Source organism: Atractosteus spatula, chromosome 15 (assembly GCF_055471065.1).
Source record: "Atractosteus spatula isolate fAtrSpa1 chromosome 15, fAtrSpa1.hap1, whole genome shotgun sequence".
NCBI lineage: Eukaryota > Metazoa > Chordata > Actinopteri > Semionotiformes > Lepisosteidae > Atractosteus > Atractosteus spatula.
The window spans coordinates 7,480,270-7,508,208 of record NC_142720.1 but is presented as its reverse complement, the minus strand read 5'-3'; the positions used below and the strand labels follow the sequence as shown (position 1 = coordinate 7,508,208).

General features: G+C 42.0%; 2 protein-coding genes across 3 annotated transcripts in view; both read left to right on the top strand.

The window, feature by feature from the left end:
- The window catches only part of LOC148819957 (nidogen-1-like), a 33,069-nt gene extending 28,425 nt beyond the window's left edge, over positions 1 to 4,644 (top strand). For both annotated transcript variants that reach the window (XM_088934437.1, XM_088934436.1), the window contains 4 exons: positions 132 to 289; positions 1,132 to 1,255; positions 3,106 to 3,218; positions 3,882 to 4,644. In XM_088934437.1, coding sequence (XP_088790563.1) covers positions 132 to 289; positions 1,132 to 1,255; positions 3,106 to 3,218; positions 3,882 to 4,012 — 526 coding nt within the window. In that variant the 3' untranslated portion in view covers positions 4,013 to 4,644. The remainder of the gene's footprint in view (positions 1 to 131; positions 290 to 1,131; positions 1,256 to 3,105; positions 3,219 to 3,881) is intronic.
- Positions 4,645 to 12,164: 7,520 nt separating this feature from the next.
- lyst (lysosomal trafficking regulator) overlaps positions 12,165 to 27,939 on the top strand; it is a 90,353-nt gene continuing 74,578 nt past the window's right edge. Inside the window, exons 1-2 of the mRNA XM_088934435.1 lie at positions 12,165 to 12,409; positions 12,869 to 13,150. Of these exons, the coding sequence (XP_088790561.1) occupies positions 13,070 to 13,150 (81 nt within the window). The 5' untranslated portion in view covers positions 12,165 to 12,409; positions 12,869 to 13,069. The remainder of the gene's footprint in view (positions 12,410 to 12,868; positions 13,151 to 27,939) is intronic.

Sequence of the window (27,939 nt, the reverse complement as noted above, 5' to 3'; positions counted from 1 at the left end):
CTTCTGCGACAACAAGCATGCTGTGTGAATGGATAGGCTATGAGTTCTTTTATCCCTGTGGGACAGACGTTGGACTGGCATCCCCCTCTTGTTTATGACGTTTCTTAACTTTATCCTTCCCTCCCCAATAGGCATCTGTACTGGACTGACTGGAACAGGGAGGCCCCCAAGATTGAAACCTCGTACATGGACGGGACCAACAGGAGGGTTCTGGTGAAGGATGACCTGGGGTTGCCCAACGGCTTGACCTATGACCCTTACTCTTCACTGCTATGCTGGGCTGATGCAGGTGTGTTGTTTGTGTTGCAGCTGAACACGGTTATGTACTGTACATTCATTAGGGAGTCTTTGGCAATGTCTTGCATTCATTTACATGTATATACAGGGACAATATTCATAGGGTATAGCAGCCATATCGCCCTGCAGCTGGTCAGTACCTGGATGGGAGACCTCCTGGGAAGCTATGGTTGCTGCTGGAAGTGGTGTTAGTAGGACCAGTGGGGGGTGCTAACCCTGCAGTCTCTGTGGGTCCTAATGCCCCGGTATAGTGGCGGGGACACTATACTGTGGTGGGCGCCTTCTTTCCGATGAGATGTTAAAATGCGGTCCTGACTCTCAGTGGTGACTAAAGATCCCCGGGCATTTCTTGATAAGCATATGGAGTTATCCCGGTGTTTGGGCCAAATTTCCCCCCTCAGCCTTTACCGTGGCCTCCATATTGTCCCCATACATGATTGGCTTGAAGTTGCCCTGCGATGGACTGGCGTCCTGTCCAGGGTGTACCCTGCCTTGCGCTCGTTGCTTGCCAGGTAGGCTCTGGCTTCCCACGGCACCGTAAGTATAAAGCAGTTTTGCAAATGACGTGACATAACATGACAATATTCATAGAAACAGTTTCTGCCACATGACATGTACTGGCAAACTTGGAGTTTTTTTACTAAAAAGAAAAAACAGTATGAAATTATTCAGAATCCTTCATCTCAGAGGGCATCTCAAAGTGTACCATGAGTGAAAGCACAAATGCCTTTGAATATCTTTAATTTTAAAGTAGGTTTGATCACGGGCTGAATTTACTGTACACTTATTTTGACAAATAAGACACTTTTGACTGATTTTTCCTCGTGGCTACAGGTACTCGGAAGGTGGAGTGCATGAACCCCACCCAGACAAACCGCCGAAAGATCCTGGAAGGAATACAGTATCCCTTCGGAATCACATCTTATGGGAAGAATCTGTACTACACAGACTGGAGGAGGTGGGCCTTAATGATACACTAATTTGTCTAAAAGTTTACTGTGGCATGACATGGCAACAGCACAGGAAAGTGTGGTAAAGCTCGATAAAAACCACTGTGAAATCACAGTTTAGAGAGGTTAATAGTTGGAGAAAAGGATAGATGATAAAGACTGATAATTATTATTAAACACAGCCAGCCCTCAAAAAGTAAGTCTCTGTGAAACCATAGGAAAATACCATCACTTCACTGTGGAAGACTCTCAAAATAAAGGTCACCACTAATAGCAGTTTGATTAATCTAACAGACCAGTGGTAATTATCAGGTTGTTTGCATGAATCTAAGTAAATATCCATCCATTTTCTAAACCACATCTTCCAATTCAGAGTCATTTGAGGGCCAGAGCCTATCCCAGCAAGCAACAGGTGCAAGGCAGGGTACACCCTGGATGGGACACCAGTCCATCACAAAGCTGACACAAGAACACCAACACAGACACGCACACACTCACAACAGGGGCACCAAATAACCTACCAGCATGTTTTTGGACTGTGGGAGGAAACAGGAGGCAGCACTTACAAACTCCACACAGATGGTAGCCCAGGTCCGGAATTGAACTCGGAGCTCTAGCGCTGCACAGTTGCAATGCTGACCAATGTGCCACCATCTCAGTAAAAAGTCAAGTATAAAATAAAAATTAAAAAGGGTGTTTTAATTAGATACGTATTTGTATTTCCACAAAGGGTAACCAATGTAACCTTCCTGATTTTTGTAGCAATGCTTTAAGAAGTACTATTTGTGTTCAGCCCCATGGAAAATTAATTAGTCACCTTCTAATAACTAAATAGAAGGGTTGAAAAGATGTTTGAACAGTGGGGGTTTGAAGGACTTGGGTGCTCAAATGCCTTTCTGGTTATGTCACTTGAAAATAAAGATCTCTTAGATGTCCAGAGTGAGCAAATCAACCACTGACTGACAGGATCAGTGCAGGGAAGCTTTGCCTGTATTTCCCACCGAGATCATTGAATAACCAGAGCGCCGAACAGACTACTGGGACCCCACATTACATATGCTCCAGTGCTAGCAGTGTGTTTTCAGTGGAGCTAATTTCAAGTTGTTAGATCTGCATATGTTTGTTATTAAAAGGAGGTCAAAGAGCCTGTGCAAATCCCACAGCTGCTTGCAATTTTTCAGTCCGGTGAGTAAACTGCATATGCAGGCGCATTTCAGAATTGCAAGAACTGCTTCCTTCAGATCTCACCGGCAGGCCAAAGTGGTCATCTGACAGGATCTAGCCAGGAAAAACACAGCAGTAGTCCCTGTCAGGTAAAGCCTGTCTCTTGTTGTCTTATTAATGAGATTACCTTTATTGCCTGAAATTCCCTCTCATTCATCCTGCCATGCATGAGTTGTGCATCAGTCTGCCTTTTGTGGCTACCCATAAAACTGAATAGGTTAAATTTTTAAAATGTCAAATACAATTTCTTCTTAGTTTATTTCTCATATCCCTCTGCCGGTCACATCTGCAATGCCCATGCCATGTATGCAAGCTACTCATCACTTTTCATCCTGCAAGTGGTGATAGCTTTGCAAACCAAACAACAGCGATTCTGTCTTCGATACAGTGAGTACCTCTGCACAGCCTTAAAGAACACTTTTCCATTATCCTGGGCCATAGCCAAAACTGAAATTATGAAAAGGAACTCCCTGGGACCCAGTCTCAACCTTCCACAGCTCTGATGATGACCCTCAAGCAAATACGGGTTCAAATTGTAGGCAGGAAGGAGTCTGAGTGTGGCGATTCCTGTTCTGGGTTCCGATGAGTGATTTGTGCCTGTTTTACTGAGCTGCCAGTGTGCGTTGTGCCTCAGGGACGCTGTGGTCGCCGCAGATCGCACCCTGGGCCGGGAGAGTGAGGAGTTCCAGCCGCAGAAGCGTTCCCGTCTGTATGGAATAGCCACCGCCTACTCCCAGTGCCCTGCAGGTACGGCCTGGTTTCCTCTCTCACCTTCTGCAGCTCTTACAAATGACGGAGACGTTAGACTTGAAAGTTCTCTAGCACAGATTTAGAGATTTTGTCGTTCTAACCCTTAGTTTTACAGGTCTTACCTTTGCCATCACGTTGATAATGGCTAATAACTGGAAGATCCTGGATCCTTTGCCACACTATAATGTGAATGGGTGTAGTATTACTCAGTCTCTAGGCCAAAGCAAGTTTTCAACAGGCAAGAAACACTGCTGAAAGAATTACACCTACTAGGAAATATGAAGCAGTGAAAGCATCGTCCTTACACAGGTCATCAAAGAGCCCACGCAAGGAGCTCACGTTCCTGCTAGTTGATTTTCCAGACTCCGGTCTGGATGCAATTACTCAGGGCAGAAGGAATGCAGGACACATGAATCCTTTTACATCTGGGGCTCACGGCTGCTTGTTTCTGTGATCTGGCGTCTGGTGTGCCTCCTTGTCCTCTCCCGGCTTTGGGAGAGGGCTTCACGCTGCACCCCTCCCCCCCCTGGGTCTCGGACGTCTTGAATGGCCAGCTGTGCAGGGGACCCCCTCCAGTCACACGAGGGGTTCCAGGGGCGATGGTGGGGGAGCGTTTCCTGTTCGGCGCTGCAGTAGCCCTCTCTTCTGCTTCGTCTCCAGGGCAGAACTACTGCTCCGTGAACAACGGCGGCTGCACCCACCTGTGTCTCGCCAACCCCTCGGGCCGCTCCTGCCTGTGCCCTGACAACGTGGTGGGCGTGGGCTGCGTGGAATCAAGCTTTGGGTATTAACATGCGAGGGACAAGCTGCCAGCACAGGGGACTTCCTTTGTCTGACTCTTGGTCTTTTACCACTGGTGTCAACGGCAGCTTTTGCCTGTTACTATACTTACCCAATAAGGCACTGAGTGTGATGGAAACCAGTGTGTTCCAGGTGTTTGTTTTTTTTAACACAGTATTTCTTTCAAAAAAACCCATTTTAGATTCGTTCTGATTCCTGTTTGCCATTTTTAATCCGTTGGAAGTTTTTTTTTATTGTAAATAAATACAAATATAGATGTCTCTCCAGTTTTTTATTTTTTGGTTTTCCCTCTGGTGCTTTCAGTTTTACGGTATCCCGCAGTGGGAGGAGGAGATCTTTAAAGTATCAGGTGTTACTGTGAAGTTTACCCTCTATGGCAGAATGTGAAGTAAAAACTCAAAGACAAAGAACATAAAAATGCAACTAGGTCTGTCTGCGCCTTCTGTCAATACAGCTGTTTGGCATGCCTGTGCGAAGCGTTTCGATGACTTCATCGTGGAGGAAAAGGGTTGAGGCCTTGCATTAAAGTATTGCACACTGACAATCTCTTGTATGTGCAGCTGGTGTAAGAGAGATGTTACGTTCTGTACAGCTACCCAAAAATAAAGAAAGACCTTTTTTACAGGGTGGTTCTGAGCTTTTCCTTTAAGCATTCATTTTCACTGAAGCCCACTTTAACATTGCATTGCACTTTCACGCGAATTTCTTCTTTGACATCTTACTTCTGTACCTGAACGTTGCAGGACATTTGAGGACCACTTACCCACTGGTTAAAAACATGGCACAACATGGCACCATGCATGACTAGTCTTGACCTTCTACAAACCATAGTGCAGCGTTGTTGTTGCTCAATTAAGCAGCTGCGGAAGGACTTTCTGGGAGACTGCTAGTGGTTTCATGGTTTTGTATCACATAGTGTCCTTGCGGCTTGACAGTGGTTCACCAGTCTTTGTGAAAGTAAGAATTACTGGGAAATACTCAAATTCCCCTGAGCAGCTGGGTTCTGCAAAATAAGCTGGTGTTTAAGAAATAATACCACTGTTTGTTTTTCCTGCAAAAACAGTGTGAGAGGGAAGAAAGACTTGCCAGCCCTAAACAGTCAAGTAGCATGTCGTACAGCTCCCCTCGACTCACGCGAACATCTCGTGCACACAAGGAGGTGAAGATGGGCCTGTCAGGGGGCAGTTTTTATTAGGAAAATATGAAATGACAAAAACAAGGGAGGGGTCTTTCTGTAACTTCAATCTCAATGTGCTGCTACATAAGACAAGCATTTTTTGGTGTTTCTGTGGTTCTTTGTAATTTATATTTAAGACATCTATTTATATTTAAGCCATCTACACTTGCCTGCTTCCTCACCATTTCAAATTCCCAAATTATCTTTTCTTATTTAGATTTATTCAAAGTACTAGGTTTACTTTTAGAAATACTGTTAAAAATAACGAATCTTTGATCCCGGTACTCATTCCCAATTTTAACCTCGGGTCTTAACAACACTATTATTAGCGTATTAGAGCACTGTAATGTGCCTGAAATTTAAAAGTAAAAGTAAAAGCTATGACTGTACTTTGAGAAAAAAACACTCTTCCTACCATGGCGAGTTCCATTAACAGTTGACAGTGAAAGGACGTATATCTGCTTGATTTCGAAAAATAAACTCTTATTTCCTATTCCTTTGATTCCATGAAGGTAAAAACATGTTCTGTACCTGGCACATCGTACATGCCTCATCACTGGAGGCAGTGCACAAAAGAATATCAGAAAAGTCTCAGACAAGATGAGGCTGCCCGGCTCCCCCAGCCTATATAGAGTATTAACTCTACTGGCTGGTACACTTGTTCCAAGCTCCTGCAACTCTCTGTGCACAGTAGTGCCTCCTATACTGAGGTATAAGTGCGCTTCCACTTTTAAAGTGGTTTCCACATGCGCTCTCTGGTGAGTTCAGCTTGGAGAATCCATTGGTGACATGACTCAGATTTGTAAGAAAATATTCATATAAAATACACTATTTTCACTATATTATTTAATTGTTCTTGTATGAATCTCTTTCCTGACATCCCTTTTGAAAATGTGTGCATCCCTAGCAGGTAAAGTATAGGGTACTATTGGAGAGCAATTTTTTTCTGCTTCCTATTCTTTTATTTTACAAATATAAACGTCCAAATCGTCTCTGAATGTGAATGTAATGTACATTGTTTCAAGAATATCGAAATCGCCTCCTCCGTTTTGCAGCGCTTTGAAGTTAACTAAAACCTCAAAAACATCTTGTTAATTCAAATTGGGAAAGTTAGCTGATAAATGAAAATTGCTCTTACATAATCTGGGATGTATGTTTGGAGCCACCTTGTGTTTAAACGTTATAAACCTTGCTCACTGAAAGGCGATACTTTTAATTAAATGAAAGGTTTATTAGATTTTCCTGAAATCCAAATTTTAAAAACATTTTGTTTTTAAAACTGTGTCTTATTAAAAAGCCGTTTTTTAGTGACCTTCATACCAGTGGCTCTGAAAAGTGCATAACTACCTCTGGGCTTACACAATGGTGCAGCTGTACAAATGTTAGTAGGCTGTAAATAACGTACATCTCAAACTTTAAATTCAGTTTCTGCAACTATCTGTAACAACAATTCCATGAAATGAAATCAACATAACGATTGTGAAATGGAACTAATTCTTAAAGTACCGTATTTAAATTAGTGATTGCACAAAAAATCTTACATTTCAAAGTGTTTTATATTCTGTCCACTGTAAGGCAGGTATTGTGAATCTATGGAATTAAATCATGAGCTGTATTGATTTTTTAAAGGATGGTTTCTTAATAAGTGGACAAGAAACTAACTTTCACATTTCGTAGCCTGAAATCTATTTATGATTAATACATGTATTGGCAAGAGACGTACAATAAATGTGATATGGAGTATTGCCTCTAAAACAACGTTACTTAAGAAACGGCGGAGAACGTCTCCAGAGAGCTATGAACGAGAAATGCCTAAAATAGCGGAGAGCTCAGATCATAACGGAGATCTGAGGTTTTGCGGTCGGAGTTTCTGAATTGCTAACGGTTTCGAGATCATAAGCTTATTACGTGTTTTACACGATGCAACACTAGATGGCGCTGTTTGCTACTATGTATCCCAAAAGATTAACACAGTTGTGACATAGAATCACAATATGATATCGTGCATATATATATAAACGACTTGAAGTGCTTATCTTTGTCTGCCACCTCAGCTTACTGATCGATCTGTGTTATTAAACAAGGCAGTGTTGAACAAACCTACACTGTAAGACCCCACCGCCAGCGCAGGTTATTGAACTGGACAGCAATAATAATAATAATAATAATTGCTTACGCTTTCTTGGACACTCCACTCAAAGCGCTTTACAGGTAATGGAGACTCCCCTCCACCACCAGCAATGCGTATCCCCACTTGGATGATGAGACAGCAGCCATAGTGCGCCAGAACGCTCCCCACACACCAGCACTCAGTAGGGAGGAGAACAGAGTAATGAAGCCAATTCATAGATTGAAGCAGCTCATCTTCAATTTTCACATTTAAACTGCTTGATCTTGGAGAAGAAAATATGCTATATACACATATTTTAAAAAAACGATGTTGTGCCTGCAAGGTGAAGTCGTGTTTTAAAAATGAAAGTAAGAATAGCTGGAGGAAACGATCACTGGCAGTGTTTGGAAGGGGTGGAATATTACAGAACAATTGAAAGAGCACAATGCACCACAGAGTTTGAATTAAGAACACAAGGAAGGTTCCAAACCAGAGGAGCCATCTGGTCCATCTAGCCTGTTTGGTCGTTAGGTGTTAATTGATTGATCGCAGAATCTCATCCAGCAGTTTTTTTGAAGGAAGTCAAAGTATCAACTTCAACAACTGGGCTGGGTCGCTTGTTCCGCACTCCCACGTGGTCTAGAAGTTGTCGACGATGCGTCAAAACGAGCAGCCTGCTCTAGATCCGTGTTTCCCAATCTGTATCTACTATATATCTGATGTTTCTACTACCTGCGTGCAAAACGCTGCGCTTGTCTGAATGAGACGTCACCTGCCAAGTGTTTGCCCAGCCGTGACGTCGTTTTGAATGTCCACTGACTGCTTTCTAATTGAAGTACTGTATCTGTAAATTCCGGTTTGCCTTTAGGGAATTGACACATAGCGCTATACCCTACGCATCACAATGGATCAATATTCTCTTGTAGATCATTATTCTCCATTTGATCTTGGTCAGAACATTCCTCTGGACATGAGTTAACCAGCCAACCCACATCACACCTTTGATCCTCTTCCAGTACAAAATATGAAAATATTTAAACCGAAAATGAATTGAGCTTATATATAGGCTTATAGCTCGTCACATGGTGTAAAGACACCAAATATGATAGCATCTACATTGCACGTTACGTGATAATGAAACCATTTTAAAAATATTTGATAAAATCCGCTTTACCCCATGCAGAGCTGACGTGCAGACCAGACAGTACCCATTAATTGTTCTGTTCTCATTATGTTGGTAACTATGAGAATAATTTTGATATCACCAAAGCTCAGACTTCCATTTGTGGAATAATAAGCTCTCAGGGACAAAGAGATGACTAAGCAGATTGGGTTTTTTTTTTCTTCTCTCTTCCTTTTAACCTGTTCACATCACCCACACCTGTAATTACAGAATCGTCTAAGATCCACGTCTTATATAATCTCCTCGACGTTCCAGACCAGTGTGAACAGCTATAGCTCTCAGTTCCTCAGCTGCACACAACTGCAAAGCAGGAGTAAAAATCGATCAAATTCAAATGGCTCTCATATACCTCAATGTGTGCACAGGCCTGAGCACACAGACAGTAATGGGCTAACTCACGTCCTGCAGGCATGTTCTTCACAAGCACATGTTACTCTCTGGCAGACTTTTGCCTTTCAATAATGTTTACCTGTGTTCTCTCTAAATGATGTGCCTAGTTAGATAATTCAGATTCAGGCAGGTGTCAAATGGTAGCATTGAATAAGAATAGGAATGACGTCCTCACCTATGAACACGAGCTTTGGGTAGTGACTGAGAGAGTGAGATTGCACAGGCAAGGGGTGGAAATGAGGTTTCTCCCTAGGGCTGCTGGACTTACTCGCCGTGACAGGGAGAGGAGCTTGGCAGACAGGGAGGACCGTGGAGATGAGTCGCTGCTCTTGGCATACAGGGAGGACAGTGGAGATGAGTCGCTGCTCAGTCCCGCAGAAGGAGCTGGAGACGGTTGCCGGGGAAAGGAAAGGAAATTCTGGGCTGCCCTGCTCACTAGCCTGTCACTACACTGACCCTCAGCAGGAGCAAGGGGCTAGAATATGGGTGGATGCATTGAGGCTATAATACACCAGAGCGCATTGATGAATTGAATTGAACTGTTGTGGGGCTCCGTTAAATGTCTTGTGTCTACCCGAAAAAAGTTGTAGATTTTAATTTTCATGCAAAATGCATCCTGGTTTTGGATCTTGTTTTTTTAAAAAATTATTTCTACTCATGCCTTTTCGATTGATTATTTCAGCATGCCAATGGTTTTTTCTCAAGGGTGCGTAGTGTGGGACGTCAGGGGCTCACAAATGTTACATCCACACTTGCGAGTGCTGCATTTTCAAAACGTCTCCAGTCAGTGTGTTGTCTGAAGGTGCGTTTGAAGGCTGAGCTCACACTCAGAGCCTGATCTACTGTATATGTGAGTGATAGTCAGGTTGAAGCCTTAAATGACCACCCCAGATTAAAGTCTTTAACAGACTAGTTTAAAATTTTTTTTGGATACAGTTTTAGAAATAGACCTTAAATTACCCCAAGACTGCACTGTAGTCTGACAGTGCAAGTGATATCTTTGCCATCTCCACTTTAAGGCAAGCATCTTACAAGTTTCTCCTCCATGATAAACTGTAGTGTCATACAGAGATGTGATCTAGCAGGGGGCTGCAGGGGGCAGGGGCTGGGGTCACAGTTTGAGAGACAGCTAGCACCACGATCGTTCTCACCTTTTACAACTGTAAGCAAACCCGCTTCCTTTATTATGCACTCGCTATAGACAGGAGTGGTACACTATGTGCTAAAAATATCCCAGCCACGCACTTCGACCTGCTGCAGACACTTCTTACTTCAAGTGACTTTAACAGGTTGCTCTCAGAGAAATAAAAAACAGCAACATTTCTTCTTTGTTGCTGCACTGAAAGGAGGCATCTCTAACTAGGATTGCAAGGCAATGCACAGCAGCAGGTCTGTCCCCATGAACTGCGCTGCGGTTGGGGATGACCTGAGCCTGTTCTGTTTTCAGCAGCCCTGTGGTCTCAGGCCTGACCCCATTCTGACTCTGCTTCTGTTTTTTCTCCTGCTTCACACTTCCCTCCCTCTAGACCCTTTAGCACACTTCTCTTTCTACTAGAAGGAAAGGAAAGTATTAAAAAAAAACAATGCATGTTTTGGCAAAAGAAAACCTGCTGAGAACAGCCCTTTTCTCATTCTCATGCATTTTAATTAATTGGTTGATTGATTCAATTCATTGTAATGAGTTCTCATTCTCATCTACATTTAGATGCTCTGACATGTATTAAATAAAGAGAAGGGATTATTATTTTAAGACAGTCTGACAAATAAATACAATGTAACACAGTCCACACAAGGCTGATCCTACACTTTTGGTGTTTGAAGTCATACATGCAAAATGCTGTTTAGTTGCAATCTAAATTTCCAAATAGTTGTCTAAAAATATCAATTTTACCATCACAGACTAGTAAAGGCTTGTTTTGCATTTACGGTAAAATAAAAAATAATCATTATACTTCTATAACACTTTCCTGGATACACCACTCGAAGCACTTTACAGCTGGGGCATTAGGATCCATACAGACTGCAGGATGAGCGCCCCCTACTGGCCCCACTAACATCTTTTCCAGCAGCAGCCTTAGCTTTCCCCGGAGGTCTCTCATCCAGGTACTGGCTAGGCTCACACCTGCTGAATTTCAGGGCGCTGATAGCTGTAATTTGCAGGGTCAGACAGCTGCTGGCTAAAACAAACTGCCCATATATTGTATACAATATGTCAAAATATAAATTGTATTTTTCTTTCAGTTAAAAGAAAAATGGTGCAAATGATTTTAAGTTCCCAGTCTCTTTCACCTAAAATGCACGTTTTAATAATTTTCTCCTTAGTTTTATTGCATAGTTAATGTGGATTTTATAATTACGACAGTAGACATATATTTCAGCATCCGGTATATACAGTTTCACTATAGATGAATCTATTCCAGATCTATAACTGTGAGATAATATGAAATATGTACTTCACATAGTCTGTAGGACCTGACAGACACATTCATATGCCTTTAAAGAGACACATCTCAAGTTACAGTAAAGTAGACTTTTGAACATTACCTATTGATATATGTTAAGTAATATCAGTTCCCGACACGGTATGACGATTACGATTAGATGTGTAAAGCTACAGCTTTGAATTGTCCCAAGGTGTCAGCGCATCACCGTGACTGCAGCAGAGGAGAAGATGAGATGTGCATCTAATTTCCGATTTTATTGTCACTATGATAAATAAATGTTTTGAGAACTGGTATTCATTTGTGGTCAGATGTTTTTATTTATTTGACGTCCTGGAAAAAAATTACAAGACCTAACACGAACTAGCCTATCAGGAGCTGTTTTGCACATGGACAGGATATGTAAAATAATCTAAAGGTGCAATTTTGATATGATATGATAACTTACAGAAGTTCAATTTTAAATTTATAAAAAGTGGGTGTTTTAAAACAAAATTGAGTACATATAATTATCGATTTTATCTATACGAAATATCTGTGCATATATATATATAAACGAGCTAGAGTAAAACACCGTAACATAACAGGATCGATACCGCCTAGCCGTAATCGTTTTTCACGTTTTATCAGTCAAAATGCGGATTTGTTCAGAATTTTAACAAAACTCCGCCCTAGAAAGTGGAAAATTTGTCCTGACGAAATTTGAGTGATTGCCGAGGCAGACGGTCTTTTGAAAGAGATGTTTTTGATTGACAGGCGGCAGCGGCAGAGTGACCAATAGGAGCTGCAGACAGAGCTTATGGGCGGTATTTCCTGTGTTGTGTGTTGTATGCCAGTTGCCCGAAGAGAGATGGGTTGCAGGTAGAAGCAGCGGAGAAGAAATAGGAGAACTGGTAGGCTGGGATTGCAACTGAATACTGTCTCCCCCCCCCCCCTTATTCTTTTTTAAACAATTCCGACAGGATGAACCGTAGGAAAGCGTGAAAAACGTCAGCCGGAGACGCTGCCGTTGACGCCGCTGTCGGTGTCACGGGACCTTAAGCTTTTAAACGCTGGCTGGCTGTAAACGGGGAGAGCGGTCACAGGGTATGTAATTGCGGCGAAATGCTTTAACTGGATCTAACACGGTGTCTGTTGCACGGTGTTCGGGCGTACCGATGGGTCCGCGAAGGTGTATTTCTCTTGGCACGTGTCGAGAGAAAGCCCGTGAGCCGTGCCAAAGTTGGGAGGCAGGTCGATCCCGGAGGCAGAAAAATGAGTGTTTCAATGTGCGTGCTCTGTACCTCGCTGCCACGTACGGCAACTGGGTATTTCTCTCTTCTGCAAGGCTTGCATGTAGACATTCGCCTACTGTTCCAAGGATGATGATGATGATGCCTGCTTTCTTGTGGCCCCCGGGAAGTGAGGTACGGGTTTAGGGTTTGCTGTCAGCATCCGCAGTTTGGTTAGCACTAGCACGGAAGGGAAACGCTGCGGTTAGCTTCGAGCTACTGTACGCTGTCTAATTATACTTATTTTATTTATTTTTTACTTTCTCCTGAACAGTTTAGCCGTGTGTTCGAAGAATAAGCTCGGTGACGTGGGAAAAAACAACCCCAACCAGAAGTGAGCATCGACCAAATTAAAAAAAAAATGCTGAACTTCTCTGCGTCACCCATCTCCCCGGAGGCTGTTCGGCTCGGACTACCATAGCCTGACAACCTTTTATGCGAAGTGTGTTATTATTTCGCTCTTCCTGGTGCTGGAATGGCGAGTCGGCACCTGATGAATTTGTCCCAGGCGTGGGACAAGTACATCAACTGCAGGACGCACGGAGCAGACCTACAGGTAGGTGATACAATCGAGCTGTCCCTGCTTGCAGGGGGGAGAGGAGATTCAGGTTGTTCTGGTTTGTATTAGTGGCTCGTAGCTGATAGATCATGCTTCCGATGTCATGTGGCGAAATAGGTCTTCGCTGCCCGTGCACTCCCATTGCAGTTTTAAGTGTCTGCAAATTCTGGACAACGTGGCTTAGCTCGTACCGCGTCTGAATCATTGTGTGCTTGTGAGAGATCCTGGCTTATGTGTTTTAAATTAAACGGCATTTTTATCTGATAATGATAGATTACTGTTTCATTTGTAGCAATTCCTTTTCAGCAGCCTAGCTTAATTTCATAACTGTTTTTTTTTTCGGTCAAGACATAAGTTGCATTAGCTATTAGATCAGTTACGTGCAAAAAAATCCTATCTAAATTATCTTAATGTCTTTTGGCACGTGTGCGCGTATCCTGTCGCAGTCCGATACTGCAGGATGAAATCACTGTATTTACGAAGAAATCTGGTCATGTACTTCCGAGACCCCTGCAGTGACTCAGTGCAGCTGATGGGACAGGCTCGTTTGACTAACCACCAGCTCAGGAGCGCAATGACAGTTGTTGAGGATTCCGAACTGTCCTGCGGTGTTAATCCTTTAAGTCTCGCAAAGTCTAAGGTGCAATACCGTTTGTTTTTTCCGGCAGAACACCTGCTCATAATTGCGTGTCTCAATCACAGATTTGTTTGAGCAACTCACTGTTGCTGGAGCAAACCCAGCTATGATTGATTTGAGCTGATTGCTTTCGTTGACTTTGTAGTAGTGAACGCCCAGTTCTCTGTAAAGTACTGTACAGTACAACAACCTTTTTATAGTTTGGAGTTTGATACATTTCATCTTCTTATGTTATTCAGCTATAATACAGTATATGGGGTTATCGTAAAGTAATAAAGGATACCTGGTTTTTCGATTTGTAGTCATATGTTGAATTTAAAATGATGTCCAGGAGACATTTGTTGTCTCTAATATAATAATTTCTGTATCTAAAGTTGGAAAGTTCTCCACAGCTTTGCCCTTCAGTCAGCATTCTCTTCTGTATCCAAACCTTTTTCTAAAACAGTTTCCTCTGTCTGGACACACTGGATCAGATGCGTTGCAATGGACCTCCCTACTTCTGGTTTTGCAACCAAAACATGGATTGGTGTATTCCACACTCCCTTGTGCTTCCTGTTGTAGGTGCATGATTCTGTGCTGGGAGCTCGAAAGAAGTATTTAAAAAAAAATGTAATCCTGACGTATAAAAGCAGGATAGAAAAATCAATGTAATGAGAGGAAAGTGATGACACTCGGTCATCTGCCCAGGCCAGCACTCTGCTCGTGTGTCAGCTCTCCTCCGTCCTGCCTCGAAAGCTGTAGCTGCAAAGCTCTGCTGTGGGTGCTGGTGTTGTGCCTGTGAACAAGTTACAGACCCTCATTTGTCCACCCAGCTGTTTGAGTGGGTTCCAGCTGTGCAGTGGGTAATTCTGTGATGTAATGGGCTAGTGTGGACTTTACCTGAACTGTATAGTGTGTTTCCTGCAAAGAGACTACAAGGTAACTAGGAACAGTGGTGGTTTTGTAGTGTTCATAATTATTTTAAGGCTTTTTTTGAGTTTTTAAAGCGAGAAAATGGTTGCAATTAAATTATAGTGCTGTCTTCTCCAAAGGGATACACTACTGCAAGGATCTCATTAGCACGTACCACCCTTGCTCTCTGCCTATTTTTCAACGAAGTCTTGCAGTCTTAGCACAGTCTGTGGCCTCGTTCTGCCTTATGTATTCTTAAGGTGATGGGAAGAAGCATCCATTAAGATGCAAAATGGCTTCTGGGGAATATAGTGACTTTGCTGCAGCTCTGAATGACTCAGTCTTCGCAATGTGCATTAGCATTTGTGTTCCTTTTATGCTGCTACCTATAGGGATTTTATTCCAAACTGTGGGGAAAATAGAAAAGCAAAAACTGGTGTAAAACCCATTGTGCAATAGTTTCTAAATTAAAATGAACACATCCTTTTCAAGATAGTCAAGAGACTTTGGAATCATCACATTCTGCGAACCTGTTAAATTTGACCTCTGCACCATTATGAAAGAAAAGTCGCTTAAGCCGGCGTCACACTACAGGACTCGACACAACTTCTAGTCGGAGAGCGTGTCAGATTTAATGACTGCAGTTGCTGAATCTCGCTGCCTTTCCTGTCCTAGAGGGTGTCAAATTATACGACTAGGAATCGCAGAGGGTGACTAATTACAGGATTACCTCGCGACTTTTCATCACAGTTCCAAATCTCGCGTTGCACCGCGAAAGTACCGCGAGGTCGCCTCATTCCGGCAGCCCGTCACCGTGGAGCACAAGAGGAGCACCTGCACGAAAGTAAACAAACAACATGGAGAACAAGCACGTAAACCTCTTGAAAAGTGTAACACAGACATTGTTTTCCACAAGTAAGCACCTTCAAAAATATAATTCTTCTTTATCAGTATAGAACAGATTTACAAAAATAAAACACAGTTCAAAATAAAAAAAAAACCTTTAAAACACATAATGTCAACAACTTAGTATTGCGCTGTAACGTACACATCTGGCTCACTGCCCACCCCTACGACTTGTGACTCGCGAGTCGCAGAGAGTCGTAGGGGCTGTTAAGAGCGCTATGACTGAGTCGCTGGGGGTGTCGCACTACACAACTGACGGCAACGGGCGCGAGCTGCAACTCTCTACAACTGTCTGTGATTTTCTTATGATTACGACTGAAAATCCTAGGAAAAGTCATGCAGTGTGATGCCGGCATTATCAGAAATGTGATTAATCCTGGTAAGGGTTGTAGCAACCCGGAGACAATCCCGAAAGAACAGGCCACAGACGAAGGACCAGTCCATTGTACTACCCACATACACATACCACCACCATGCAGGGACCAAGTAACCTCAGCCACGCGTCCCTGGGAAGTGGGAGGAAATGGGAACTCCTGGGGAAGACCCAAGTGAACATGCAAACTCCACACAGACCGACACCTCTAGCGCTGAGACAGCAGCACCAACTCCAATTCCATGGTGCAAGTCGGCAGGGCCTGTTTTCTTCTCTGCTTAACATCGATGGTATACTGGAAAAGTCTCTTTTACAGAACTAGACACGGGAGATGAAGAGTACACACTTGTGCACATTATGGGAAAAGCATTTTATGTTCGGTTTTTTTAAAGATCAATCAGCCTGACCATAATTTATTGTAATGCCCGGTGGAACTTTAGCCTTGAAGTAGAGAAATTTAGTGTGCAGGGGTTTTAGCTCTGACTGTAGCTCTGTGTAAGACAAAAGTTTTAAAAATAGTTGTGTAGTCCTATATGGCATGAATCACGTCCACACTATTTCCTGACCAGACCAGTGTTGTTTTGGTGGTTGTTCAATCCTATTAGAATTCTGCTTCTCCTTATTCGTTTACTTTACATCAGCCAAGAGCAACCAGAGGAGCCCGCCTTGCGAAGTTTTCAGAACTTGTTAAGGATTGCTAATGTGTTGGGATGTCAGAATTCATTGAGTGGAAAACGTGAACAGGTTGCCAAAGGAAAAGCTCCATGTTTGTGTTTCTTTTAAAAATAACCACAGTGCTGCAGATTCCAGAAGCAGCCCCTGTGTTTTCAGAATGTATGCTTCCTGAGTGAGAGTTACTGTACGTTCAGGAAAGATATATAATGGATTCATGAAGTTTTGCACACAGTAATGGCATTTCCTCGGATGTGTACAAAAGCTAACCAGCTGAGAAACTGTGCATCATATTGTTCAGGTCTTATGATGAGCTTCTAGCCAGAGGGCTGCACAAATGCAGAACTACTCTTCTGAGGAGGAAAGTCTTGTAAGACCCAGTAAGTGTTGGTAGCCTGCTGTTTTTTTAAACATTTTAAAATGTGAATCAAATGAATAAAGCATTTTTCAAAGACTTCACCTTTATTTAAAGAAAATAGCAATGCAGTAATCCACAATAGATGACCCAGTTTAATTTTTGCAATGTTAAAATATGATGAATGCTTTGACAGTTTTGTGTTAAGAGATGGAACATTTATTGTCATTTATCCCATAGTTTTACAAATTCTGGATTAATAACTCCCAGCCTTTGCCAAACAAAAATCTCAAACATGGTTTTCTGCAGTGGCTCTGGAGTTCCAGTCAGTTCCTGAAATGCTCACCAGAGTGTTTATCTAAAAGAAGAGTTCTGCTTCAGAACACTGTATTCTGGCATCATTAATGTGTCAGTATATGAGCTGAGACTGTTCTAGCTGTGGATAAATTAATACATTAAAAAGACAACTTGCATTTTTGTTATATTGTAATTTAGATGCATATAAACCTTTACAGTATGTTTTTCTTTATTCAAGAGAGGAGTTTAAAATTATACAGGCAATAGTGGCTCCATATCAAGTAATATCAGGTGTTTTATTGAAAGGTCAGACTTATCTGTGTTCTTACAGCGATGTGTTTCTCTCATGCTATGTTTATGAGACAGCAGGTGCTATCTGTGAAATCACCTCTGTAACGCATGGGCTCAAAAGCTGTCATGTTTTCTCAGTGGCAGATATACTTGAACGCAGTTTTGTTTTATAATGGCTGTTCATTTAACTGTAAATATTTAATGCAAATCTGCTACAAACTATTCTACTGTATAGATATGTATACTCTGAAATGTGAAATGTATTTGTAGTGTAATATTAATGTAGAGTGTACTGGCAGGGAACCTGTAACCTGTCGGGGACTAAACTCTATTAGTAATTAATGAAATGCTTATTAACAAAGGTTCTGTTGTTGGTTTTTAATATGCGGTGTTAATAGCTTATATGTTATGCATTTTTAAAGTATAGTTTTCAAATTCTGAAGGTTAAAATGAAATGTTACCGTATGGAATAACTACAAAAATGATCTCAGTAATATGCATCATGTCGGTGGGAGCAGAAAGAGTGAAAGATCTTGCAAGCTGTGGCAACAGGCAGAATTTCTTTACTCTTTTGTCTTTCCTGGATTTCCCTCATTCCATTCCAAATAAATAATCCAGGGAAGTCATTTGGAAATATACAGGTAAACTTGACTAATTTGAATCTAATTTGACGGATGTTTGAAAGAGGCTGCGTGTCCCGTAATTGCTTTATACCATAGAACGTTTGTGATATTCCTGTCTGTGTCAGTGTTTACATACAGTAAAAAACAGGATTCTTACTGTTATTTTCATAGTGTCTTGGGTCATAAAAAGTAGACCAGCGTGGATAAACCTTGTGAGATACAGATAGTCAAAGCTGAGAATGGTGTGTCACCCTTGCTTGTTCCTTCCAGAGAGGGAAAGTACAATATGTATGTATTATGCGAATAGTTAAGTGTATGTTAATTCAACGCACGCAGTCTCTAGTATTGTTGCTTTTAACACGCAGACAGTACGCATAATAACCGTTAAACTGATGTTCTTTTCTAATTTGAGAAATTTTAGAAATAAAACATTCTCTGTGAATGTTTGGGATTAACACAAAAATAGATTAGTGGTGTGAGACTGAATGCGCTGATTATGCAGGGCACCCAAGAAGTAACGATGTGCATTCTGTTTTTATAGCTGTGAAAGTCAGATGTTATGCACATTTGTGGAATTACATGTTTCTACACAGATGAATGTAAAATGTCTAGGAATATTGTCCACACCTTGTATCAATAAACGCTTGCATGAATATCATGCCTCGGTCTTCTTTTCTGCATCTTATTTTCACTGTATTAATCCACAGAGAAGATACTGTGGATTGTTCTGCTGTATTGAATGAGTACAGGCTAGATGTGGTTACTCTGGGTAGTTGTTCAGTTGGACATTTGGAGCAGTGGGATCACTAGTTAGTAGCTTTATGCAGGAGTGTAAAACAGTCACCTATATCCAAGCTGCAAGGCCATGAAATGAGATCAAATGCAACTAGTGGTATAAGTTTGATTAAATTTGAAATATAAGTTAATTGATTGCATAGTGATATGTTGATACACCTGCTTTCAGGAATCAATATTAAATGCTTGAGCTCTCGTAATGTGAGGTTTTTATTTAAGATTCAGTTAGCTCTAAATTTAGAGCTTCTTGAAAATGAAATTCTGCATGTTCACACATTTAAGGAGAAAAATGAAAGGCTTGTTTAAGAAATTGTTCAAGTCACGGCTAAAAATACAGAGAACCACTTACTTGCTCTAAAGTAAACTGAGACAGCTGTTTCCCAGGGGAACAACTTTGCTCTGTTCTTAATGTCCCAAAATGCCAGTGTCTTTCTCTACAGCAGAACATTGCTTTTTCAGAAGGCATTGGGATAAATGACTCACTTTAAAATGTGCTGCTTATTCTGTGATTTCTGTATGAAGGCAAGTTAACATCTCTCACTAGTAAGCAGTTTTATGTCATCTTTCTAATTACGTGAATAAGGCAGGAATATGTTTAAGCATGTAATTACTTCCGTACTGTAAGTGAATAAGGTGAATTTCTCAATTCATCATAACGCATTGAGCAGTTCTTGTCTTTTGTGTGATAGTTGAGACGTTAACGTGGAGGTCAGTAATGAGATAATTAATCCCTAACTCCATCTATTTGTCATTTAACTGCAGGAACATTTTCCTCTTGCGCTGGCCATGATCAGATCCTGCTGTGCTCTGGAGGGTAAAAGGAGTTGATGGGCATCTTTGCAGTCCTATAGCCAGATGCACACAGAAAGATAATTAACAGTTGTGTTTCCAGCCAGCTCCCCAGTATGGTGATCAGAGTTGCTATGATGTAGGCAGTGCCATCTTTGCTATGCGGTTACACACTAAGGTCCTGACTACTTGGTCACTGAAGATTCCAGGGCATTTTTGAATGTACAGAGTGGGATGTCAAACCCTAGTGTCCTGGCTGAATTACACTCGAGGCTTTCATGATCTCTCTAAAGTTCCCTAAACTCAGTCGGTCGAGCAGTTTCTCGCTTGATCTGATTTGCTGTGTGCTGGGGCTGCTGGTGAACAATGGCTGCGACGTGTCACTCAGGTGGGTCCAGAATTGCGTGGTGAATGATGTTCGTCCCCTCCTGTATGTAAAGAGCTTTGGGATGAAAAGGGCTACATAAATGCATAGTTATTATTATTCTAAACGGAACATAAAACTGAGATACTGATGGTCTTTTCTGTGTTTAGCAACAGAAGTCGACAGTGTTAATATTTTGTTATTCGTGTATTTTCATCAATAAAACATACAGTACTGCCAGCAGTCAAATGAGCAAGATGTGCCCAATGACCATGGTTTGTTTTCTTTCGGCTGTATCGTATCTGTACGTGATGAACCCCAGCTGCGCCAAACCCGGCAGACTGACTCGCGAGATGCCGTGAAACCACGAGCCGTGCCGGCATCCTTACACTTGTCCCGTGGGGTGGCGGTGGTGAGGGGTGACTGGAAGTCCTGGGGCTAGACAGGATGTTGGGAGACGGTGAGTCGTCCTCACATGTTTTCTCCAGGCGTGGGTGGGCAGGCTGTGCTGGCATCCCGTGCTCCTGAAATATAAAGCATGAAATCCGTGCTCCTGCTGGTCAGGACGAACTCTGTCTTCATGATTTCTGGTCTGTTGACGTGCATGGGCATCCATGCCCGAGTTCAGCAGGACCCTGATTCAGGCCCGGGGGCAGACTGGAATGTCATAACATTGCCTTCTGTCTTCAAGTCCTTGTTTGGTTCTTCATCGTTTCCCAGATGAATATATTCTTTGGTTTAAGGCCAGTAAGACAGGGGTCAAAATGCTGTTAGACTCTGACAGTGCATTGTCAGGTGTACCTGCAGTCTTCAGATGGTTGCCAGTTCGTGACGTTAATTTATTACTTATCTGGACTACTTCTGCTTGGATACCCGGGTGTGAACTGGACAGGGTCTTGGAGGAGAAGACATTTTGAAGTTGAACTGGAGCTCTTGGTGCCCCCGAGTCAGCTGTTCAAAAGCGAGCTGACAGCCAGCTTCTGCCGTGTATAAAATGTCATTATTTGCTTTTGATTTGTTTTGCCTGTTGGAACGCCAGCAGCTCCTGTTCCTGAGGCTAGCTATTCCCCAGCTCTCTCTTTTTCAGCTGTAAGAAGGAAACCTTGCTTCAGTGTCTTGTGAAATGCTGATCTGTGTCTGGTTCACACCTTTGCTGGGTGTAGAAAGGTGTGATTTTGTTTTAATGACATGAGTGATTATTTCTTTTAAAGTAGTAATTCCGTTTCAGTGTACGTTGACTCTTATATGTAATGAGAGCAGTGAGCGTGCTGTATGTGTAATTTAAATAAAAAATGCTACGTCAGTGGGCTACTTGGAATGTTAAATTCTGACAAAATGCTGAAGGATGGCCACTTTGCATCTTCTGTTGCCATGGAGATTACGTAAGCAGGAGGACACTTGGGTACCAGCTGCTGTGTCTTTATACTAATTTACATTTCGCTGGGTTTTGTTACTGGTGTGGGCAGAGGCTTTTATCTTTTTTTTTTTTTGCTGGAGGCTCCTTTTCTTTTCACTTTTATCCCTGTAAAAAAATATTTTGTTTAAGATATCATGTGGGATGTCTATCCCAGTTGCTGCAAACATCAGTGTCCTGCAGTAGTTTCTGGTGCTAAATCAGTTTTCCGTAGATCTGCATAGAGAGGAACTCATTCATGTGAGCAGAATTGCATTGCTCTGACACTTATAGGTGTCAATTAGAGAGGTGTTCGAAATATACATGGTGTTTTCTTCCACACCTGTAAGAAGACTTGTACAGCACAAAGTAAAATTAAACGTATTTCTTGTAAATCTACATAGAATCGCAAGTGCTCACTTTGAAATGAAAATTGGAGCAGCGTATAGTTGTATGTCCATTAGTCATCACACAAGGGACTGAATAATGGAACCTTTTAGTGTAATGGTCTTTTGTATTTAAATCCCTATTGTGGTTTTCCAATTGATAGTCTGTGTGATAGAATATTACATTTGATAATTATGAGGTTTTAATAAGTTGTATGGTGTGCCAGAATTTGTATGCAGTGCTTGAAAAACTTTTTTTTTCTTTGACAACAGGAGATGTAGGGACTGAAAGGCCAACAAATATTTTTAACTATAAATAACTGTAACTGCTTTTTTGGTGACCTTGCATGTGGTCTTGAGTGGTTGCTGTCGTTTTCCTTGTTTTTACCCTTGTGTTAATCTTTAGAGTGCAACTGCTTATTATTCATTAGGGTTTTCACAGACCCTGCTGGGTGACAGTCCTCACAATAGTATCTGGAGTAACGGCTCAGCGCGCCTTCCGTCGTCTTTAACATAGCAGCAGAACAGCCAGAGGATTTCCTTTAAAAACGGAAATCATAACGTCAATTTTGTTAGGATGGCTTTCGGTTCTTAAAGCACCCTTTTTTCTGAGACTTCTCCTCTTCTATCTGAAAGCAAACTCCTCAGCTTTGGACTGGTAGAGAAAAGAGGACTTTCTTGTCATGCTTATAAATACACAAGAGAGTGTAGATTTTTAAATTTAAATCTGTTTGCAAGTTCTGTTCTTTCCAGGACCTTGTGAAGTAGATTTTTTTCTGTGTGCCTTTTGCAAACATGAGAAGGATGGAGATGAGTTCAATTTCTTTAACCTGTTAAGTGAAGCTCAAAGAATTTTTTTCCCCGTATGTTAGTCTTTACAGTTGAAACCCGTGATTCTGCTTCAGATAAGGGGAATGCTTTGCCGTCTGTTTTTTTATTTCATTATGGCATGCTTTGTGCAGTCTAATAAACAGTTTTTAGAGTCTTGCTGCCGTTTTAGGTGACTGCAGAAAAGATGCAAGCTGACATTTGAGAGTTTCGTAATCAATTTATGTGCTTGTATCTTTCACATTCGGTGAGTCACTTTCTATCCGTGTTGTTCGTGTGACCTATAACAGACAGCTAGGGGAAGACATTTCCCCCTAGGAAAGTTGGCTTTTGCTTGGTGCAACACCAAGAGGAACTGTAAATAGTAGGATAAAGACCTCCTTCCTCATTTTCAGATGGACAGTTCACTGCTTCAACACAAGATTCTTATTTCACCAGTATGTGTTAGATTTGCATTCTGGTGGATGTTTAACTAAGAACATGGTGCTCTGTGTGGTGGATTCAAGCCTGTGAGTATAATTCAACCTTTTTCGGGTAAATTCCTTGTCTTGTGCTATTTCACATACTCAAAACAGTTAGGGAAGAAGCTCTACGATCATTGCTAAGTTAAGTTAAACATCATTTTAAGTTTTTTTGGGGGGGCTTACATTGAATTGACAGTAACAATTATCGGGCATTATATTATGCCTTTATAGTCTATCTCTGTGACATCAGCTGCCTTCTTCTTGAGCTCAACTGGATCCCTTCTTGAATGAATTGGTCTAAATGACTTCCGTTTCCAAGTCTACAGCTATCTAACGCGTTACCTATAAACCCCCCATGGCCGGGAGGGAGTATCGTGACTGCAGTGGGGTACATTGTTCACAACAGAGGTAATGCTGCTGGCCTTATGCATTTTTTTTGTCCTGGAGGAATGTTAATTGACTTTAACATGACACATATTTAATCTACCTGTGCATGAACAAATATCTCCCACTTGTTATGCAAGAAAATGACCACAACAGAGTTACGCTACGGTAGCTGTGAAGCTGTATTAAATGTTTACATTTGTAGAATATGTAGGCAATTTCTAAGGTCCAATGAAATAAGATAATTTAAGTCTGTTGCTGAAATACAGTAAATCACATTCTTGTATAGTATGATACATGTTTAATGTAACTAAAACAGTGTTTCTCTTGTTGTTGTGCTTAATCTGAACAACAAGATCTGGTTTGTTGAACATTATTTGTTCTCATAGGTTGTCTTGTCAAACCTTTAAACTAAGGCTTGGCTGATTTCAGTCCACTCTGCCCTGCCTGTGTAAATGAAATAGAAGTGGCAGAACTTCTGGCTCCTGACAGCTGGAATACTGTAAGCGAATATACTCCTCAAGCGTCATGTGTTTTATTTTGTGGGGAGCAATCAATTCCGTATGCCAGGAGTTCGTTCAGATGCACATTTTGTCGTTTGTGAAACTTCAGACCATTTTTTTTGTAGTTCTGTTTTTTTCTGTAAAATGTTTTTTTTTAAGAAGGGCTGTCCGAAAATAAAAACTACAGCGGAATCTAAAGAGATGACTCTCTGCGTCTGCTATTTTTTTTTCCTGCTTGTGAGACAGAAATAGTTGTCTGATGAACACTCTCTCACGCTGCTTGATGGTGAGAGGTGCTGTTATGCTTTCTGTCTAGAGGGATTTTTTTGTAATTGTATTCTGTTTTCAAGGGCCAGCAGTGGAGCTCATGACATTGGACCCAGTTTATCAGAGGACTCTAATGATAGACAAGACATGTGACTCTTCTGGCTTTCAATTTTTTAAAAATGTTGACAAAATAGTCCAAAAAATCATTTTTTTAATTTATTTTTTGTTATACCTGTTCAATTTTGGATTAGCTGATTATGTACCAGATTACAGCTCTGAACCCCCTGATGGCACACAGGAGAGAATGAGGAAGTGAAGACAGACATTCCTCTGAGCCACCCACCTTCCAGCCAATCATATTTTTATACTTCACGGGTAGCACAGCCCCACACCAGAAGAAAGGTGCTGATTGGAGGAGAAGCATGTCCCTCATTGAGAACACAGGAAGCCACAGGGGGTGCATTTTTTTCAGAGAACTAAGAGAGCTATAGTCAACTATTCCCATCCAAACCTCTGTAGCTGCTACTGGGATAATCCCAGTTACAGTTGGCTACTGACTTGGCATGTGGTCAATCCACTGTCAAGGAACTCAGCCTTTTAATGTTGGTCATCTAAGCTAAAATTGCTTAGCTGAGAAATTAATAATAATAATTGCTTACACTTATATAGCACTCTTCTGGACACCCCACTCAAAGTGTTTTACAGGTAATGGGGACTCCCCTCCACCACCATCAGCTATTAGTGGGGAGGAGAACAGAGTGATGTAACCAATTTTATAGATGGGGATTAGTAGGAGGCCATGAGTGGTAAGGGCCAATGGGAAATTTGTCCAGGACAGCAGGGTTACACCCCTACCCTTTTCCAGAAATGCCCTGGGATTTTTAATGACCACAGAGAGTCAGGACCTCGGTTTTACGTCTCATCCGAAGGACGGTGCCTTTTTACAGTATAGTGTCCTCATCACTATACTGGGGCATTAGGACCCACGTGTACTGCAGAGTGAGCGCCCCCTGCTGGCCCCACTAACACCTCTTCCAGCAGCAGCCTTCGTTTTTCCCAGGAGGTCTCTGAGCCAGGTACTGACCAGGCTCACACCTGCTGGGCTCCAGTGGGTTGCCAGTTGTGAGCTACAGGGTGATATGGCTTGCAGGCACTTTGCTTAGTGATTTCTGAATTACCACAGGCACAATCTAGTTAATAGCATTTACCTGCTTGTCCAACTTTTTTTGTTTTTGCTGTCGTACTTGTTTGTATTGAACGTGCCGTGCCTTAAGCTTTCTGTATGGATGTAATGTATTCGCGGACTCTAATTAATGTGTAATTCAATCTGTTCAAAGTTTCAAAATTTACATTTCACTGGCTCTTAGTGTCACTTAATCGTCTTTGTATACTGACTGGACAGCTGTCAGTGGAATGAGACCCACATCTAACGGACGAGTCGGCTGTCAGTTGAATTGATCAGTAACATTTGTGCTTATTCAATCTTTAGAAACTGAGAAGGATGTTTTATAAAATGATTTTCCACTTTTGAAAGCAGATTTGGTTTTGTGTGTTTTTCACACCCAGGACAGTTTTGTTTTTCGTGAGAAATTGAATGTGGAACATTGAGCGGTTTGACACCTTTCAGTGGAAAAACTGAATCTACCGAGGACTGCACATGGTATAAGCATCACATGCAGCACCAGTCAGCTTCTTTTATCTCAGAGTGTCGTTTCTGTGAATCCAGTCCACATTCGTTTGGCATCATAACCATTACAATGGGAATGATGGCACATGGAGCATGATGGGAGTTGCAAAGCAGCAAAGAAGTTTTCCATGCTTTGCGTTGTTAGTGATGTTTTCACCGTTTCTTTTTAACAGAATTCTTCTGTTGTTTTTGCATTACGATAAAAGAATATTTTAGCAAATCATTTGGGGTGCTGAAATACAAAAAGGACCCGCACAGTTATTACGCTCTGCAAAAATTCATTTGCTAGGAATCCCCAAAAAGAAAGCCAAGCCACCTGCATACCACTGCTTCACAAGAATATCAGTGTAAAGTGACAGCCTTATTCAGTTAAAGGGCCGTTAGGAAGAAAAAACATTAAATGTGTTGATCCTCTCCCGTGAAAGGGCGTGGAATGTCCAAAAAATCTAGGCATGTTCTTTTTCTTGCTGAGTTTTAAAGAATAAAAGAGCCTTCCGACATTACCGCCCTGCATTTAACTCCTTTTTCTTGTTTGCCTTGGGGGTTGTTTGACTTTCTCCAACTCGTGCAAGAGATACGATGTAGAGAAGAGTCTGCCAACAATAGTTCTTTGATGACTGCACAAGTGTGCACAGTTTTATCATGACATCATGGGTGAGTGGATGATATAGCTGGCACATCAAAGACAGTGGCTACAATGCACAGAATGAGACGGGGACAGAGTGTGTTGCCTACCAGCTGCAGCACTTCACATGCAGTAGTTAGGTTTGAAAGAACTGTTTCTTAATAGAAAAGAAAAGGCATTTTTGTTGCCCTAACGCAGATAGTTGGAAAATGAATCAGTACTGCTGAATTACCGTGGGCAGGTGGTTTTGGAGAGCAGGTGACTGAATTTTATTCATGGTTAGATGAGTGCAATAAAATGTTCTTGGTGCTGAGAGGAATGCTGTCCATCCCAGGGGGTTAGAAATGGCAAGAGCTACTGCAAGCTTTACCAGCCTGTCTCCTTTCCCACTTTCTTGGCAAGAACCATGTGCAAGGACCGGGAGAAACTGCAGGGATGCCTCTGGAGAGAGGAGGTCAGGCTCCGAGGGGGCAGACAATTAGGATAATGACATTCTTGGAATCCTCCACGAGTGTTGGCTCCGCTGGGCAACGTCGGGTGCTGCTCGTGTGCAGAAAGCCGCAGTGGTGTCGTGAAATGCTTTTGCAGGCATGCGGGGGTTGGGGGTTGTGGGGGAAGATGGAGGGAGTTAATGAACAAGGCTGCCAGGGGGCTGTGGGCGGGAGGAGAAAAGCTGCTTCTGGCTTTTACAATCGGAATGAGAGCTCACTGGAGAAGGAGATTACTTGGAAGGAGGGGTGGACTGAGGGCACCCACTGAGGGTTCCACTGCAGCGTCTGGGTGCCACAGGTTAGAGTTCGCACCCAGTCAGGAACAGGCTGTTTTGTGAGGGGCGCCCTCTATCTGCCACACTGGGAAGTGTTTTAGCACCTTGACTTAGCTGACCGCCATGAGAGATGACTTTCCCGCAGAGGCCTATGTACTGTATTTGTTTACTTCTGTTTCAGTCAGGGTGCTGATTATTTGTTAGGCCTTTGATGGTAGGATGGGCCAAATATACCTTTCTTTCTGAAACTGTGGCAGTGTCACAAAGCACAATGTATTCTAAACTGGACACAAACGGTTTCCATGTAAGAATGAGCGAACAGTTCATCTTTCTGTACTGCTGACTGACTCCATTTTCTCTTCCAGTCCCAGTGGTTTTTCAACCTCTAGATTTCTTGTTGGTCAGTTGCTCAGCATGTCAGAACTTTCCAAACCATAGTTCAAGGGTTAGTTGAGGTGTTGTAAGAGTTCTGCATGCTTTTCTTTTCATT